Genomic DNA, 17,880 nt, shown 5'->3' with positions numbered 1-17,880 from the left:
GAGCGGGGGGCTACTCTTTGTTGTGGTGTGCAGGCTTCTCCTTGCGGTGGCTTCTCTTGTAGCAGAGCACGGGCTCTAGGTGCGCAGGCTTCAGTAGTTGTGGCACATGGGCTCAGTAGTTGTGGCGCACGGGCTTAGTTGCTTCGCGGCGTGTGGGATCTCCCCAGACCAGGGCTTGAACCCGTGTCCCCTGCACTGGCAGGCAGATTCTTAACCACTGCACCACCAGGGAAGTCCCTCCTCAGCGTATTCTAAGCTCCTCCAGGTTAGATCATTTCAAGCCCCTCTGGCCACGCCCTCCTTCTTAAGGGTTGTTCAGTCCCCACCCCTTCCCTGCATACTGGCCTGTGCTTCTCCCTGGAGAGCCATCTCCTGAATTTCTTAGGATCTTCCCTCTGAGGCAGAGAGCCTCAGAGCCCTGGGTCTGATGGAGATCTGTCCTCTGATCTAGCTCAGATCCCTTGTGTTGCCTTTTCCTAAGCAAACCCCTTATATCTTCTGATTCTGCGGTGGAGGGGTGGGGGAAATGAGGGGAGCTATAGGATTCCTCCCGGTCCTAAAACACCCTTGGAACTTCCAATGGGTCCTCACTCTGGCTTCTCCCACTGCGAGCAAGCACAGTGTGGGTGTGCAGGTGGGGAACTGCCCATGAGTGCCGGGACTGGCGTGAGTGGGGCTGAAAGCTGGCCTGTTCTCTACTTACCAGGCACCTCCATGCCCAGCAAGGAGGCATCCGGCCCCTAAGCCAGAGTCAGCTCAGGATGGGGTCGGGCTGGGGGCCTGAGGGCCCAGAGTGAGGGAGGCCTGGGGTGCTGGAAGTCAGAGCTCACAGGGGTGTTGACGCTCATCCGCTTCCCTCCCCTGCCCAGATGGAGCCCCGGAACCTGGCCCTAGTCTTCGGGCCGACGCTGGTGAGGACGTCCGAGGACAACATGGCGGACATGGTGACCCACATGCCTGACCGCTACAAGATTGTAGAGACGCTAATCCAGCACGTAAGCAGCTGCCCTGGCCCAAGTCCCCCTGGGCACCTGGCTCCCGCTTGCCTGGGTGGATGTGCTCAGGGAAGGATGAGGCAGCTGAATGAAATGCTGCTGAGATGGTGGATGCCCTTCAGAAGCAGTAGGCTGCATTTTAAGGCCAGACGGGAATGGGTCCTGAATCCCTGTCTTTCCAGGATATTGCATCCCCAGCAGGAGGATCAGGAGGCCCTGAGCTTCCAAGATGCATGTGAGGGTCGGAGGGAGGAGGAAGGTCAGGGAAAGGTGCTGCCGGGTTGGAGGGAAGAAGGGGTGAAAGAAGGGATGCCTTCAGAAGGTGGCCCCCAGAAGAGGTGTCCTGGCAGAAACGGGCAGACAGGTGCAGAGGCAGGGAGAGAGCTCTCCCTGCAGGCCCACTTGAGACTTCAGGGAGAAAATGGTGATGCCCGGGATAGGGGAAGGCGGATGTCGCAGGGCGGATGATGGGCTGGGGCAGGATCCTGGCTGCATGTTCAGTGTGTCTTGGGCTGGTCACCTTCCTCACAGCTGCCTGGAGGCCCCAAGAGCCTGGTGTTTCTAAGAATTCTTATTGTTATCCACCACGGGATGAGAACCCAGAGTGGCCAGCAGAGGGCGCAGGAGACCTTGGTTTTCCAGAGCCAAACCCAGGGCAGCACCACCCCCTTCTGGGGCCCTCAGGGATGTTTTTATGAATCATAGATTTTTCCATTTCCAGATCTTGGTGTGGCCTGTGGTCTAGTCCACAAAGAATGGAACCAGAACCCTCCTGCCAGGAGAAATAAGATTGGCAGCTGGTCAAGGGAAAGGAAACCTCAGCCTCCCCCACCTCATAGACACTTTAGGGAAGGGAAACCAGGTCATGTTACTCCCATCTTACAAGATGAGGGGGACTCAGAGAGGCAAAGTGATTTGCTCGAGGTCACACAGCTAATAAGTAGCAGCCCCGGGATTTTAAGCTAGGACTGTTTGACCAAAGCCTGTGCTTTACTCCCCAACCAACTGGGAGGTCTGACTCCTGGGGGCTTTGGAGTGAGGGAGATTGGTCAGAGTTAGCTAAGTGAGGCCATGGGTGGACTTTGGTCATGCTGGCTGGCCTTGTCTGTTTGTTTCCTTCCTTCACCACGTGTCAGGGCCCTGAGCCATAAGAGGGTATGTCGAGGCCTGTTCGCAATCTAACATTGGGACCACCAGCCCGGAGGCCCACTCCAGAGCTGTCGGGGAGGCCAGGGCTGGTGAGCAATGTCAGGGATCCTGATGTGGCCTTGGTCTGGGGAAGCCTATCTCTCTTGGAAAAGTTCAGCTCCCCAAACCAACAGGGAGCCGTCGGGGTCCCCATGAGTGTATGCTTTGTGGTGGGGGCAGGGGGCAGTGGGAAAGAGAGGCTCCTAGTGAAGTCCCAGGAAGCCCAAGGCCTGTGGTCAGCTGGGATGTCAGGAACAGCAGTCTTCAGGGAGAAGGAAGGCCCAAAGTGTGTCTACTTACCCTCCCTTAGGGTCCCGGGGGAAGTCCCCAGCCAACAGCGGCTCCTTGTCTGGGCAGGGTCGGGGGATATGGAGCATATCAGTCTCCTTCATACGTGTAATCCCAGCACCAAGCCTAGAGCCTGGCACATGGCGAACACTCAGTGTTTGTTGAATGAATGAATGAATGAATTGCTGTTGAGGTCATTGCCAGTCTGGGCTTTCCCACTGAGGGATTCCTTCCTGGGAACTAACTGAGCGTGCAACCCTCCATTCTCTGCCCCCTTGGCATAAGAACATAACCAGCCCTGGACTATTGTCAAGGGAATGAGTTACCCCCTCAATTCACATTGAGCCCACTGAGCCCGCCCACCTAAGAGGCTCTGTATACAGCCAGGGATCAGTGTAGTCACGAGCTCAGGCAGGGTGGGACTTGTGACAGAGACTGCTCTGGCTCTGGCTCTGAACCCCTGGCCACTCAGTGGACGGTTGGAGTTCATGGGCGACATGACCTCCTGCTGGGAGTTTCAGCTGCAACCATCACCTGGCCCCCCTGCCTAGGACTCCTGGTTTCTGTGGAACTCTTGGACAGCAGAGCTGGAAGGGGCCTTAAGGCAGCAGAGCTGACCTTGCCTTGTACAGAGGGTGGATACTGAGGCATAAAGAGGAGCAGTGACTTGCCCGGGGTCACACAGCAAGTTAATGGCAGAGTGGAGATGAGCCAACCCGGCTGTTCAGCTGCCCATCAGTAAGTCAGCAGCCAGCCCACACTCACGTTTACTAAGTCAGCTGGAACCCAAACGAAGACCGTGCCAAGGCATTTGTTCATTTATTCACTCGGCAAACGTGCTGACTCCTACCACGTGTACCCTGGGATTTCTCAGCCTGGCACTAGTGACCTTTGGGGCCAGAGCATTCTTCTTTGTTGGGGGCTGTCCTGTGGCTTATAGCATGTTTAGCGGCATCTCGGCCAGATACCAGGAGCATCCCTCCACTTGTGACAATTGAAAATGTCTCAGGACATTGCCAAATGCCCCCTCGGCGGGCAGAGTCGCCCCAGTTGAGAAGCACCGGTGTAGAGGTTCAGGGCACTGCCTCTGGAGCCAGCCTGCCTGAGATTGAACCCTGGCTCTGCTCCTTATATGCTGTGGGACCCTGGACAAGTACTTATTCTTTTTGTGCCTCCATTTCCTCACCTGTAAAGTAGAGATAATAATAGTACTTACCCCACAATGTTATTGTGAGGGTTGCATGAGTTGTTATCTGTAAGGCACTTAAAATGGTGCCTGGTTAGGTCGTGTTATATAAGAGTTAGCTCTTGGAATTACTTGGCGGTCCAGTGGTTAGGACTCCACACTCTCACTGCCAGGGGCCCAGGTTCGATCCCTGGTTGGGGAACTAAGATTCCACAAGCTGCACGGCGTGCCATCCCCCCCCCCCAAAAAAAAAAGTTAACTATCATCATCACCACCACCACCAACATCGTCATTCCATGCCAGATACAAACGCAGGTGCTGGGAACACAGAGATGAATGGAACTCAGGCCCTGCTCTGAAGACATCACTTCTTCATGCTCTGGGCTATGTCCAGGGAAGCCCCGTGGAAAGACCCAACCCAGCCCTGGGCGTAGAGCTGGGACTATAGTCAGGGAGTTTTTGAAAGACACAAAGAATTTAGCCAGGCAGAGAAGGGAGAACGAATGTTCCAGGCAGAGGGAACAGCATGGGCAAAAGCAGGGTGGCATGAGCTAGCATGAACTCTTCCAGAGAACCATGGGCCACCCGGAAGCTTCCTGTAGACTTCCAGGTTCACAGAGCACTTTTAGGTTCCCTCAAACCCGAGTTAGAGGCTGGCTTCTTAGGGCTCCCTCTGGTCAGCCTGTCTCCGGGGACTGCACCTTTTATTAATAATAGCTAACATGGGGCTTCCCTGGTGGCGCAGTGGTTGAGAGTCCGCCTGCCGATGCAGGGGGCCCGGGTTCATGCCCCGGTCCAGGAAGATCCCACACGCCGTGGAGCGGCTGGGCCCGTGAGCCATGGCCGCTGAGCCTGAGCGTCCGGAGCCTGTGCTTCGCGGCGGGAGAGGCCACAGCAGTGAGAGGCCCGCGTACCGCAAAAAAAAAAAAAAAAAAAAAAAAAAGAGCTAACATTTATTATACATTAATGTGTTGTACTAAATGTTTTACATATGGTATTTCTTTTTTGTTTTTTAAATTGAGATGTAATTGACATACAACATTATATTAGTTTCAGGTGTATAACATAATGATTCGATATTTGTATAGATTGTGAAGTGATCAGCACAGTAAGTCTAGTTAACATCCATCACCACACACAGTGACAAGTTCTTTTTTCTTGTGATGAGAACGTTCAAGATCTACTCTCTTTGAAACTTTCAAATATACAGTAGTGTTATTAGCTATAGTCACCATGATGCACATTGCATCCCCAGGACTTGCTCATTTTATAACTGGGAGTTTGTACCTTTTGACTGCCTTCACTCATCTCAACCACCCTCCACCCCCTCACCTCTGGCAACCACCAGTCTGTTGTCTGCATCTATGAACTCGGATAATTTGGGGGTTTCTTATGCCACATATAAGTGAGATCATACAGTGTTTGTCTCTCTCTGTCGTTTCACTTTAGCATAATGCCCTCAAGTTTCATCCACGTTGTTGCAAATGGCAAGATCTCCTTTTTTTTTTTGCGGTATGGGGGCCTCTCAGTGTTGTGGCCTCTCCCGTTGCGGAGCACAGGCTCCGGATGCACAGGCTCAGCGGCCATGGCTCACGGGCCCAGCCGCTCTGCGGCATGTGGGATCCTCCCGGACCGGGGCATGAATCCGCGTCCCCTGCATCGGCAGGCGGATTCTCAACCACTGCGTCACTAGGGAAGCCCGATTTCCTTTTTTAAATTGTTGAATAATATTCTACTGCATATGTGTGTGTGTGTGTGTGTGTGTGTGTGTGTGTGTGTCTGTGTATACACACACATACAGTATATGCACATTTTCTTCATCCATCGATGGACACTTAGGTTGCACCCATGTCTTGGCTATGGTGAATAATGCCGCAACGAACATGGGGACGCATGTATGTTTTCAAGTTAGTGTTTTTGTTTCCTTCAGATAAATACCCAGAAGTGGATTCGCTGGGTCATATGGTAGTTCTATTTTTAATTTTTTGAGGACCCTCCATACTGTTTTCCATAGTGGCTGCACCAATTTACATTCCCACCAACAGCGTAGGAGGGTTTCCTTTTCTCCACATCCTTGCCAACACTTGTTATTTATTTCCTGTCTTTTAGATAACAGCCATATGGTATTTTATTTTAATCTTCACCACAGTTTTAGAAGTAGATACTCATACATTATGCCCATTTTAAAGATAAGTAAATAGAGAGGTAATTTACCCGATGTGGACTTGAGCCCGAAGCTGACCCCAGATCCTGCATTTCTCCCTCATCCTCTATCTCTCTTTTCTCTTCTGTCTCTTGTTTCTCTTCTGTCTTATTTGAGTTAATCATATGCCTGATCATGATGAATAATAATTGAGGTTCATGGCCCAAGGTCATAATCAACCTTGCAAGTCTCCTTGTTTCCCCGCCTCATTCCAAAGCCCACTCTGCCCACCCCCCAATAATTACCACTCTGATAGGTTAATGTGTGTATTTTCAATCCACCTTCTAGATGCTAATTTTAAGTATAAGGATATCCTTAAATATATATAACATTCTGTGTGTTTTAACTTTCAGTTAGTGAGCTTAGCTCATTTACTTTTCTGTAATTTCTGTACTGTCAGGACTTATTTATTTATTTAATTTTTGGCCGCATTGCATTTGTTGCCGCACACAGGTTTTCTCTAGTTGCGTCGAGCGGGGGCTACTCTTTGTTGTGGTGCATGGACTTCTCATTGCGGTGGCTTCTCTTGTTGCGGAGCATGGGCTCTAGGCACACGGGCTTCAGTAGTTGTGGCGCATGGGCTCAGTAGTTGTGGCTCACGGGCTCTAGAGTGCAGGCTCAGTAGTTGTGGTGCACGGGCTTAGTTGCTCTGAGGCATGTGGGTTCTTTCCAGACCAGGGCCCGAACCCGTGTCCCCTGCATAGGCAGGCAGATTCTTAACCACTGCGCCCCCAGGGAAGTCCCTGTCAGGGCTTATTTCTGCCATCTTAAATGTCATTTTCTGTTTACTACATTTTCATTTTATTTCCTTTTTTTGGTCTTTTCTACCTTGCTTTGGATGGGTTCATTTTATTTTCCTGATATAAAACTTACATAATTTATAAAACCCATACTTACGTTGAATGATACAATTGCAAAAGCCTGTAGTTACGTTTAATTTTTCCTATCAATTTCTAGAGCTTATCAGTATCCACATCTTCCTTCCACCACATCTAAAAGCCAAGTACCTTAGTGTACTTTCACCTGTCACTGGTTTCTCCCTCTGAATTTGAATTCCAGATTGTCATGGGTATACTTTGTCTGTGTTTGTACATGTGTGTGTGTGCATCATTGCTTAGTTTGATAACAGTTGACTTTTCTACGCTATTATCCATCCTTACTTCTTAGAACTTCTTGTTCCATCCTGGATTCATTTCTTTACTTGCTCATGTACTCGGTTAAGATAGTCTTTGTGTAGCAAACTTTCTGACGTCTTAGAATAGCTTTATTTCACACTCAAATTTAAATGAGAGATTAGCAAGGTATAAAGTTCTAGGTTCAAAATCCCAGCACTTGTAGTTCAGAAAATCCCAGCACTTGTAGTTCAGAAGCACATCAAAAATATTACTTCCTTGTCTTCTTGTGTCTGTTGCTGCTGAAAGTCCTGGTTAAAGCTGATACTTGCTCACGTGTAAGCAATCTGTTTTTGTTCCTCAGAAAACTTTTAGAGTTAGAGGGTTTTGTTTTTTTTTTGCGGTACGCGGGCCTCTCACTACTGCGGCCTCTCCCGCTGTGGAGCACAGGCTCCGGACGCGCTCACGGGCCTAGCCGCTCCACGGCATGTGGGATCCTCCCGGACCGGGGTACGAACCCGTGTCCCCTGCATCGGCAGGCGGACTCTCAACCACTGCGCCACCAGGGAAGCCCAACTTTTAGAGTTTTATCTTCAAGATTCTCAAATTTCACAAAATATATCTGAGTGGGATTATTACTTTATTTTCTATTCTGTTTGGCATCTATGAGAAAACCTTGCCTGCCTGCCCCTCAGGGAACCTCCTAACACCTCCCTCTAGGCACTTGCCTTTTCCGGGGGGGTGGGGGGGTTCCACCCCTGTTGTCAGTGTGGAGCCTAGGCTGGTGTCATGGTACATGCAGCTACAGCCACCGCGGCTGGCCTTGTCCCCGCAGTGGACCTGGCTGGCACTAGATGGCGCTGCTGCCCCCTCGCTTCAGGTGACGTGCAGGGGACTGTGTTTAGTGAAAAACAGGCAAAGCAGCTCTCCCTGAGCCAGCCAGCCATCTGTGCTCAGGCCTTCTCCCACTCCAGGCTGCATTTCCTTTCCACACTGGGGTCCAGACTTTTCCAACAGGTGTGCTTGAGTGGGTCCTCTGAACTGAGCAGGTTGGGAGCCCGTGTCTCCCTGTCTTCCCTCAGCTCCTTCCCACGCTGATTCCATCACTTCCTTTTGTCTCCTCTGCAGTCAGACTGGTTCTTCAGCGACAACGAGGACAAGGGAGAGAGAGTGAGTGATGCAGAGGGCCCGTGGGGTGGGGTCTGGTCGATGGTGGGCCCTCGTCCCAGGTGGGAGGGGTGGGCAGCAAGACTGAAGCAGGGGAAGGTCCCTGCCCTTGGGACATCCCAGTCTGATGGAAGGAACATAAGCCCTCTCCTCCGGAGCCTCCAATCTGATGGGAGACAACAGTCCTCACCTTCATGAGCCCCAGTCTGAGGGGGAGATAGAGGCCTTGCCCTAAGGAAACTTAGTCCAGTAGCAAAGGCAGACCCTGTCCTCCAATCTTACGAGGAGGATAGAGGGCTTAGGAAGGTCCAGTCTGATGAGGGAGTCACAGCTCCGGCCTTTAGGGTTCAGCCAAGGTGTGTGGGGGGGAGGGCACAAAACAGTCTAATGGGGGACACGTAGGACCTGCACTCGAGCGCCTGGCTGATGAAGGAGACGTTCCCTGCACGGGTGAGCCCCGGTCTGATGGAGGAGACCTGCACCCTGTCCTCAGGGTTCCCCGTTCTGTCGGGTCTGCAGTCAGACAACTGAGGCTGTGCTGGCTGACCCTCCTTCTGTTTGCAGACCCCTGTGGACGACAGGGAGCCTCAGTCAGTGCCAAACATCGAGTACCTCCTGCCTAACATTGGCAGGACAGTGCCCCCTGGTGAGCCAGGCTCAGGTGAGAGCAGGGGCCTGGGAAGGGGTGGAGAGGGGGTGGGATCTGCATTCCCGAGGGTCCCAGATGGCTGGCCAGGGGCCCAGCTTCCCTGCTCCTGCCCGCGCCGCTGGACTGGGCTGTGGTGGGGCCTTCTGCCTCTCTGGGGAGGCCCAGCCTGCCCGTGTGCCGCCTCCTCCGTGACTCAGCCGTGCCCACGCCGGGCTGGGTAGGGGCTTTGTTTTCACTGATCGCTTTCCTGAGCTCTTTATTTCTCATGGGCTGTGTCCTGGGCACGTTCCTCTTTTTAATTTTTCTTCCTTTTCTCCTTGCACCCCTCCGCCCCTCCTCCCTCTTCTCCCTGTGCTCTCCCCCTATCCCCTGGATCCTGCCCCTTCTCTCCTCCTCCCCTTCCCTCCTCCAGCGGACCTGTTGGAGATTTAACGGGTATAGTGTGGCATCGCGGCCTCGGTCACTAACAGTGGCGGGTGATTATAAGAAGGCTGGGCAGGCACGAGGGGCAGGCAGGACGGTCCGGGGCCATGAGGCCCTCACCCTGACATGCCAGTTACCCACAGTTGTTAACAACTTACCCCCACCGACGTCCCATCCAGAAGCCCCTTCTCAGGAGGAAGGAGGCACTTGTTGGAGCCATGTCTGGCTCCTCTTGCCAGGAAGTCTGGGCACTGCATGGCTGCCCTCCTGCAGTCCCTCACGCTCTGTGGCTTTCTCTCTGCCGAGTTCGGCCACTTCTGGTTATCTGGGTCGGGGAGGCTTGCTGGTAGTGGGACCCAGCGTCTCCGGACACCAGGGATGCTACCCTGGAAGCCTCTGTATATCTATAGCTCCTGCCTCAGCCGCCTCCAAGGGCTGGCTCTTCCTGCTTCCGAAATCAGAGCCCCTGGCTACTCAGCCCCTTAAGTCCTGCTTCCAGGCCTCTGGCCTTATCATAGCGGAGTCGTCCAGGGCCAAAGGAACGGCCAGTCCCTTCTTGGCTCGAGCCACTAACTCCTACCACCTGTGGGTGACCCGCCCTTAGTATTTTGACTGCTTCTGTCTGACAGAGGCATACCACAGCACCCCTAGTTGCAAGAGGCAGGCTGGGGAGGGTGTCAGAGGACATGGGGGGTGGGGATGGCAGAGAGGACCCCCCCGGTCTCTTCTAATCACCTGCTGCCACTCTCCTGCCCCGTGTGTGTTGCCGTGTGGTTAGCCCGTCTGCTCTTCTCACTGTGTGCAGGGGAGGGCTGGGGAGGAGGCATCTAACTTGCTTGCCGGAGAGCGTGGATTAACCACACCTGCCCACTGCCCCCTGGGACCCCGGGAGATCCTGGGATCGGCCTGCTCCCTCCCCAGTCCTGGAGACAGCACTGCCAGGACTTGTTTCTGGTTCCTTCTCCACCCCAGTGATATTAGGGGACTGGGACCCGCATCCCTTCATAACTGATTATTAACAGCAGCCGTGCCCCACGAGGGCCGACTGACCTCAGGTCTGGAGGTGGAACCTTTCCAGGCTGTAATCACCAGCCCTCTCTACTTCCTGCCCCACCCACTTCCTGTCTGCCCTGTACGGCATCATTCACATGGTCCCTCTGCCCTCTCATGCCTGGAAGTGGGGTTGGGGGGAGGGTGGATATAGGGCGTCCACCTCTCTGTGCACCGTGTGGTCTCCATTTCTCCAGAGCATCTGTGATTTGATGTGTTTCATTGTTGTGGTTTCTGTGAACTGCATCTGATATTTGGCATTTTCTCTCCAGTGCTTCAGAGTAACAGGGATAGGAGGGGAGGGGAGAGGAACTAGGCCAAAGAAAAGTTCCCCTTGCTCTTAACCCTGAGCAAATGAGGGTCCAGTGGCTGGCAGCCTGATGTCACTTTCTGCCTCAAAAGGAAGTGGTTACTGACATCCGTCTCTGCTCCATCCTTATCCCATAGGAAGTGACATCAGAGGCCCATCACACTCCCAGGATCTGGGGAGAGCTCAGGTTTCCAAACTCCCTGGTTTCTGAAGCCTTTGAGGAGAGGGAATTGTGTTTACAAGACTCAGTCTTCTGTTGCTCAGTCCAACTTTCATTTTTCTTTCCTTTCTTAACAATAGATTCCACCACCTGTAGTTCAGCCAAGTCCAAGGTAAGTGCCACGGCAATTCTGAAAGTTATATCCCTGTACAAGCCAGCCCACTTTGCTTTTTGGTCAAGGGAGTTGGGAGAATTGTGATTGGAGCCTTGAAGAAGATTGATAGTCACTGGGAAGGAAGGTGGGAAATGCCGAGTGTCCAAGGTTACCTAGCTGAGAAGTCGCTCACCTTGGCAGTGCTTGGGGAGGTAACTGCTGTAGTAGAGGATCCGGCTTGGGAGTTAGGTGGCCTGGAGGCAGTGTTGCTCAGCAGTTAGAAGCACAGACAGTCCTGGGTCTGAGCCCTGGCTCCACTACTTAGTAGCTTTGGGACACTGGGCAAGTTACTCAACCTCTTTCTGATCCTCAGCTTGCTCACACCATTTATGGGGATAAGATTTATCCTCAAATGTGGGGTTAACAACAAATATGTCTGATATAGTAATTATTTTTTAAGGTCTTTGCAGAGCCCAAAGCCAACAGAAAGAAGGAAATAATAAAGATAAGAACAGAAATCAATGAAATTGAAAACAATGAAACCCAAGCCGGTTCTTTGAACCAGGTCTCACAGGCAGTGAGTTGCTTGCTCCAGAGCCTGCCCTGTGAGACGGAACCAGTAAGGCCAGGATGCCTGCCCCAGGCAGCCCAAAGGCCAGGAGTGTGGCTTAATCAGCTCAGGCTGCCATAACAAAATACTATAGACTGGGTGGCTTAGAACAACAGAAATTTATTTTCTCACAGTTCTGGAGGCTAGAAGTCCAAGATCAAGATGTTAGCATGGTCAGTTTCTGGTGGAAGCGCTCTTCCTGGCTTGTAGACGGCTGCCTTCTCACTGTGTCCTCATGTGGCAAGCAGAAACCGAGCATGCATGCGAGAGAAACAGCAAGCTCTCTGGTGTCTCTTCTTGTAAGGGCACTAATTCCACCATGAGGGCCCCACCCTCATGACCTCATCTAAACCTAATTACCTCCCAAAGACCCCAAATACTATCACATTGGGGGTTAGGGCTTCGTCATATGAATTTGATGGGGGAACAGTTCTGTCCGTAGTAGTGGAGTCAACTAAATGTTGGCTGGTCAAACTGGGCTCATTTCTCTCTGGATCTCTAAGCACTGGCTGAGTCCCAGTGAGATCAGTGTGCCTGACACCAAGCAGGTGCTCATTAGCTCATTATGTGTCAGATGAAAGCACTGGACAGAAAGAAGGCTGCTCTAGTCTGGTGCAGAGGACCCCTGTAACCTCTCCATAGAGCCTCTGCCTGCACACCTCTGGTGATGGGGAGCTCACTCCATCACAAGACTGCTGTGGCGGGGAGCAAGTTCATTATAGTGACCTGAATCTAGCTCCTGATCACCTCCACCCCTTGCTCGTGCTAGACCCCTGGTTTCCTGTAGCCTCTCCTGGACTGACCCCTCAACCTTTATGTGAACCTGCTGACCTCTGCATTCCCTGAAAGTGACCATTCTGACCTCGTTGCTTCTGTAACTAGCTAGGATGAGAGGGTAATTTGATCAGATGATCCCAGCGGCCTCTCAAGTCTCTCAGAGAGCAGAGGCAGAAAGCGGTGCTGGCCACCATGTGCCTCACGCTGGTCATAGCAGTGCTGCAGGTGGTGCCTTCTGGAGTCGTGCTGTGTGGGCAGACACAGCCCAGGAGCTGCACGCCTGTGAATCCTGAATCGCTGACAGGCTCCAGCTTTCTCAAAACTAACTGATGTGAGAGAGTGCCGTGGCCACGGGAGGCAGCTCTATGTCTCCATCCACTACAAACACACCGCGTTTTCTTGCGCTTTCCTTTATCGTGCTTCACAGATACCGCATTTTTTTTTAAAACAAATTGAAGGTTTGTGGCCACCCTATGTTGAGCAAGTCTCTTGGCACCATTTTTCCAACAGTATTTGCTCACTTCATGTCTGTGTCACGTTTTTGATAATTCTTGCGATATTTCAACCTTTTCATGATAATTATATTCGTTACGGTGATCTGTGATCAGTGAACTTTGATGTTACTATTGCAAAACATTACAACTCCCTGAAGGCTCAGATAATGGTATTCTGTAGCAATAAAGTATTGTTTTAATAAATTTATTTTATTTTATTTTTGGCTGCGTTGGATCTTCGATGCCGCGTGCTGGCTTTTCTCTAGTTGCAGCGAGCAGGGGCTACTCTTCATTGCTGTGCGCGGGCTTCTCATTGCGGTGGCTTCTCTTGTTGTGGAGCACGGGCTCTAGGCACGTGGGCTTCAGTAGTTGTGGCTCGCAGGCTCAGTAGTTGTGGCACACAGGCTTAGTCGCTCCGTGGCATGGGGGAATCCTCCTGGACCAGGGCTTGAACCTGTGTCCCCTGCCTTGGCAGGCGGACTCCCAACCACTGTACCACCAGGGAAGCCCAGCAATAAGGTATTTTTAAATTAAAGGCTGTACTTTTTTTTAGCCATAATGCTAGCACACGCTGAACAGACTACAGTGTACGCGTAACTTTTATATGCTCCGGGAAACAAAAAAATTCAGGTGACTCGCTTCACTGCAGTATTTGCCTTATTCCTGTAGTCTGGAACTGAGCCTGCAGTGTCTCCGAGGTGTGCCGGTTACACTGCAGCTGAATCAGGAGGTGACCTGTGAGAAGGGATGCAAGGGCAGGTCATTTCAGCCCAGCTGGGGACCAGTCCCAGCATCCGTTTCTATAGGGCTTTTTATGTTCAGGGGACCCCATTCACCCCATTCACTTAGCATTTCTCAAGTGCCTGTTAACGTGACAGGCACTGTACCAGGAGTCATGGATGCAAACACAAATAAGCCACTGACCTTGCCCTCAGAGAACTCAGGGTTTGATAATAGATGATATGGAAACAAAGCTATGAGAAGAGCTGGTGTATGTGTAGTTTCAAAGGCCTATGAGAAGAGAAGAGATTTCCCAGATCAGCCAAAGGGAGAGCTGGGTGGGAGGTTGCTGTATAGAGAATGCCGTGTTTGAGCTGGGCCTCGTAGAGGGAGTAAGAGCTCATCCCATAAATAGGGTGGGGGGGTGGGGTGGGACTAAGGGCTGCCAATGCTAGTCCTATCGAGGGAGGGATCGGAGGGCAGCATCGCCAGAGTGAAGGCTGTGTGGGGGCAGGGGGGGGCACTAGGCAGGTTGTGAAGGGCCCTGTGTCTGTGCTTTATCCTGGTGGGGGTGGGGTCCTGCAGAGTCTGGAGGCGATTAGATTCCTGCCTTGCCTTAGAAGGACTAAGGGCTCCTGAGGAGGAAGGGCTGGAGTGAGGCTAGGGTGGAGGCAGGGAGTTCTATTAGGAGAGGGCAGAAGGGCCCAGAAAATGCAGAGTGAGCCTCTGAACAGAGGATGATGAGGAGGGAAGAGGGAGGAGGCAGAGAAATCACCCTGAGCTGGGGACATGAATGCAGGTAGTTTGGGGCAGGGGTAGGGGCATAACGTGGTTCCAGACAGGTGAGCTTCAGGTGCTGGCAGACACCTTGGTAGCGACAGATTCAGCTGGAAGAAGAGTTCTGGAGCTCAAGAGACAGAGTTTGGTGTTGGCCAAGGGAGACGTCGGGAGCAGGATGTCCCCAGGGAGAGAGGACAGAGGCTGAGAACAGAGCCCTGGGAACACGGCTTCTTAAGAGTAAGAGGAGGAAGAAGAGCCTCCCAAGAGAGGAGAGGCCAGAAAGGATTAAAAGCCAGGTCGGAGGAGGCAGTGATGGGCAGCTTGGGCTCTGCTGGGCGATCATGGAAGGCCAGGACCAAAAAACACCCACGGGGCTCAGCAATGAGAGCAGTGGCTGAAAGCTGCCCACCGTGGGGCTGTAAATCACAGTTTGGGAGCGGCTTCAATCCAAATCATCGGATTGTACAGGATTTTTAAGCCACTTTTGGCAACAGAGCTGGTGGTTGGATTGATCTGGGGTTGGGGATTGTCAGGGTGGGGCGCTGATGGGACGGTGGAAATGGCATGGGGTGCGGTGGGAAAGGAAATGAGCTTGGGCGGGTTGCCCTGGAGAGGCCTGTACCTACTGAGTAGGTGGAAAGTCAGGTTTCCCAGGTGAGTGAGTGGCAGGCGAGGGAGGGAGGGAGGAGCTGTGGTCCGAGAAAGGTCCCTGCAGGCTCTGGTATTATAACCCAGAATAGTATATGTGAAATGGGTTCAAACTGTCAAGTGTCATTCGCTGTTGCGAGTCTATTATTAGGAGAGCTGTGTCTAAAAGGATTTATGCAGCACTGGATGTAGAGAATGGATTGAAAGTTGGGGCGAGGTGAGAAACCAGCCCCCAGCTCGCAGGAAAGAGCTGAGGGCCTGGATTAAGACCGGACGAGGTGCCGAGGAGGCTTCAGGATTGAGGGGGGCGCAGAGGGGTAGTCTCTAGAGTGCATAGTGACACTCCAGTTGGGACAGCCGTCCAGGAGGAACAGCGGACGTGAGAGTGCTGGGCTTGGACCTGTTAAGATTGGGTGCTGTGGTGTTGGGGTGTAGGGGTGGGACGTTGGAGGGCGCTGAGGCTCTCCGGGCGCCCCCAGCACACTGACCTGTCTCCCGCACAGGGCTCGTGGGCCCGCAAGAAGGAGCCGTACTCCCGGGAGATGCTGGCGATCTCCTTCATCTCGGCGGTCAACCGCAAGAGGAAGAAGCGGCGGGAGGCGCGGGGGCTGGGCAGCAGCACGGACGACGACTCGGAGCAGGAGGCGCACAAGCCCGAGGCGGGGGCGGGGGCGCCGGCGCCTGGGGCCCAGGACCGGCCGGAGGGGCAGCGGCCGGGCGCCGCCGCCCCCGAGGCCCCCGGGCGCCTCAGCCCCCCGGCGGCGCTGGAGGAGCGGCCGGCCGCGGACACGCGCTCCATCGTCTCGGGCTACTCCACCCTGTCCACCATGGACCGCAGCGTGTGCTCGGGCGCCGGGGGCCGGCGAGCGGGCGCGGGGGACGAGGCGGACGACGAGCGCAGCGAGCTTAGCCACGTGGAGACGGACACGGAGGGCGGCGCGGGGCCCGGGGGGCTCCCGGAGCGCCAGCCCTCGTTCAGCTCGCACCACCTGATGCCCGGCGACACCCTGGCGCGGCGCCGCCTGGCCCGGAGCCGAGCGGACGGCGAGGGCGCGGGCGCGGGCGCGGCCGTCGGGCTGCCGGGCTCCGCCTCGTCCAGCAGCCAGGAGTCGCTGCGTCCCCCGGCGGCCCTGGCGGCGGCGGCGGCGGCGGCGCTGGGCTCGCGGCCCTCGCGCCTCGAGGCGCTGCGGCTGCGCCTCCGCGGCACCGCAGACGACATGCTGCCGGTGCGGCTGAGGCGGCCGCTGTCTCCCGAGACGCGGCGGCGCCGGAGCAGCTGGCGCCGCCACACGGTGGTGGTGCAGAGCCCAATGACCGATCTCAACTTCAACGAGTGGAAGGAGCTGGGCGGAGGGGGCCCCCCGGAGCCCGTGGGCCCGCGGGCGCACAGTGACAACAAGGACTCGGGCCTCAGCAGCCTGGAGTCCACCAAGGCGCGGGTCCCGTCGACCGCCGCCTCGTTGCCGCCCGCGCCCGGGGAGCCGGGGGCCCTGCAGAGCCAGCCCCCGCGCCGCTCGGCCGCCTCCCGCCTCCATCAGTGTCTGTGACCGCCCCTCCCTCCACCCCCCTTCCCCCACCTCCGCGCCGAGCGCCCCTTTGACCCACCCGGAGCCCCTTGGTTTCCCAGGAATCGCCTCTGCTTGCACCTCCGCCCCGCCTTGTTGCCCCTGGGAGCATCCGGGTGCAAGTGGGAGGCGCTGAGGCCGTGTCTCTGGTTTGTGCGCTGGAATTGCTAGGGGGCGGGCAGAGAAGACGGGACTGGACGCAGAGTGGGAGTGGGAGGGAGGGGGGCTCCGGGGCTGAGGAGACGGAGAGGGGCTAGGCTGCTGAGGCTCTGGGCAGGGCTCCTGGGGCGGTTCTCTGTCCCTTGGGTAAGTGACAGAGTGTGCCCTTCTGGGCCTTTGTGTCTGCACTTAGGGACCCTTGTCGGCCATGGGGTGTGGATAGGGACCCCCCCCCCAGCCTCAGACTAAAGAAAAGACACTGGGTGATGCTGGCTCTTCACTCCTTTCCTCTGCCCACCTCCCCGCAATTAGCTCCTAGCTGCCAGCTAAGGGAGGGCGGTTGTGTATGTATGTCTGGGGAGAGGAGGTGCAGGGTGGTGGTGTCCATGGGGGGGGGGCGTGGTGTGTGCGAGTGTGTGTAGTCACTGTCCCAAAGTGTTCCCAGTAGCAACTTCTGCCACTCCTGCCCCCTTCAAACCCAGCTCCCACCGGGGCTCCCTGCCTTCGGCGCACACAGGGATCCTGCCCCGCTGCTGCTTGTCAGCGCCAGGGAAGGGGGTTGGGACTTCTCAACCTTCTCAAGAGGCAGGACTGAGACTCACCAGGGTTATTCCCCCACCACCACCTTTTTCCAATCTCTAAATCACACTCCCCAAGCGGTTTGACCACGGGAACCTGCCTGTTCCCCAGACGGTTTGGGGAGGGTCCACGGTCACCCCTGCTAGACCTCTTGCCCCTCTATTTGTTCTTCCAGCTGTGTGCCTGCTCCTTCCATAGCTGAGGCACACAGGCCCGAACCTTCTTCCCTTTAGGAGGGGGCGTAGAAAACATCCCTGGTGTCTGTCTGTCTCTCTCTCCCCCCACCCAACACACACGCACGCGCGTGCGCGCGCGCATGCGGACACACTGATTGATGAGCTCTCAGCCGGGCTGCTCCTTTTGGAAGGGTGGGTGGGACCCAGCCCCCTCTTCTCCCCACAAGTTGTAAATAGACCTCAGATCACAGGCCTCCCCACACACGCCCTCACTCATTCCAGGGAAGCCCAGGTGGGGTTGTGAACCCACTGCCACGTCTATCAGTCCTCTTGTTTTATGCCAAGATTTGCTGTAAAGTAGGTTTCTCGCTCCTCCCTCCCTCATCCTTTATTGTAAATATTGTCTCTAAATGTGTAACATATTATAAAGAATTTATAAGGATTTTTAAAGATGTTTTGCTCATTTAAAAAAGTGCTGTAACCGTGT

General features: G+C 54.5%; 1 protein-coding gene across 1 annotated transcript in view; it reads left to right on the top strand.

The window, feature by feature from the left end:
* ARHGAP23 (Rho GTPase activating protein 23) overlaps nucleotides 1-16,461 on the top strand; it is a 71,193-nt gene extending 54,732 nt beyond the window's left edge. The window contains exons 20-24 of the mRNA XM_065897633.1: nucleotides 870-995; nucleotides 8,101-8,142; nucleotides 8,704-8,800; nucleotides 10,872-10,903; nucleotides 15,418-16,461. Coding sequence (XP_065753705.1) covers nucleotides 870-995; nucleotides 8,101-8,142; nucleotides 8,704-8,800; nucleotides 10,872-10,903; nucleotides 15,418-16,461 — 1,341 coding nt within the window. The remainder of the gene's footprint in view (nucleotides 1-869; nucleotides 996-8,100; nucleotides 8,143-8,703; nucleotides 8,801-10,871; nucleotides 10,904-15,417) is intronic.
* The last annotated feature ends 1,419 nt before the right edge of the window (nucleotides 16,462-17,880 follow it).

The sequence above is a fragment of the Phocoena phocoena genome, chromosome 19 (assembly GCF_963924675.1).
Source record: "Phocoena phocoena chromosome 19, mPhoPho1.1, whole genome shotgun sequence".
NCBI classification, from domain to species: Eukaryota; Metazoa; Chordata; class Mammalia; order Artiodactyla; family Phocoenidae; genus Phocoena; species Phocoena phocoena.
Note: the sequence above shows the minus strand (reverse complement) of the source record. Positions and strands in the feature narration are given on the sequence as shown.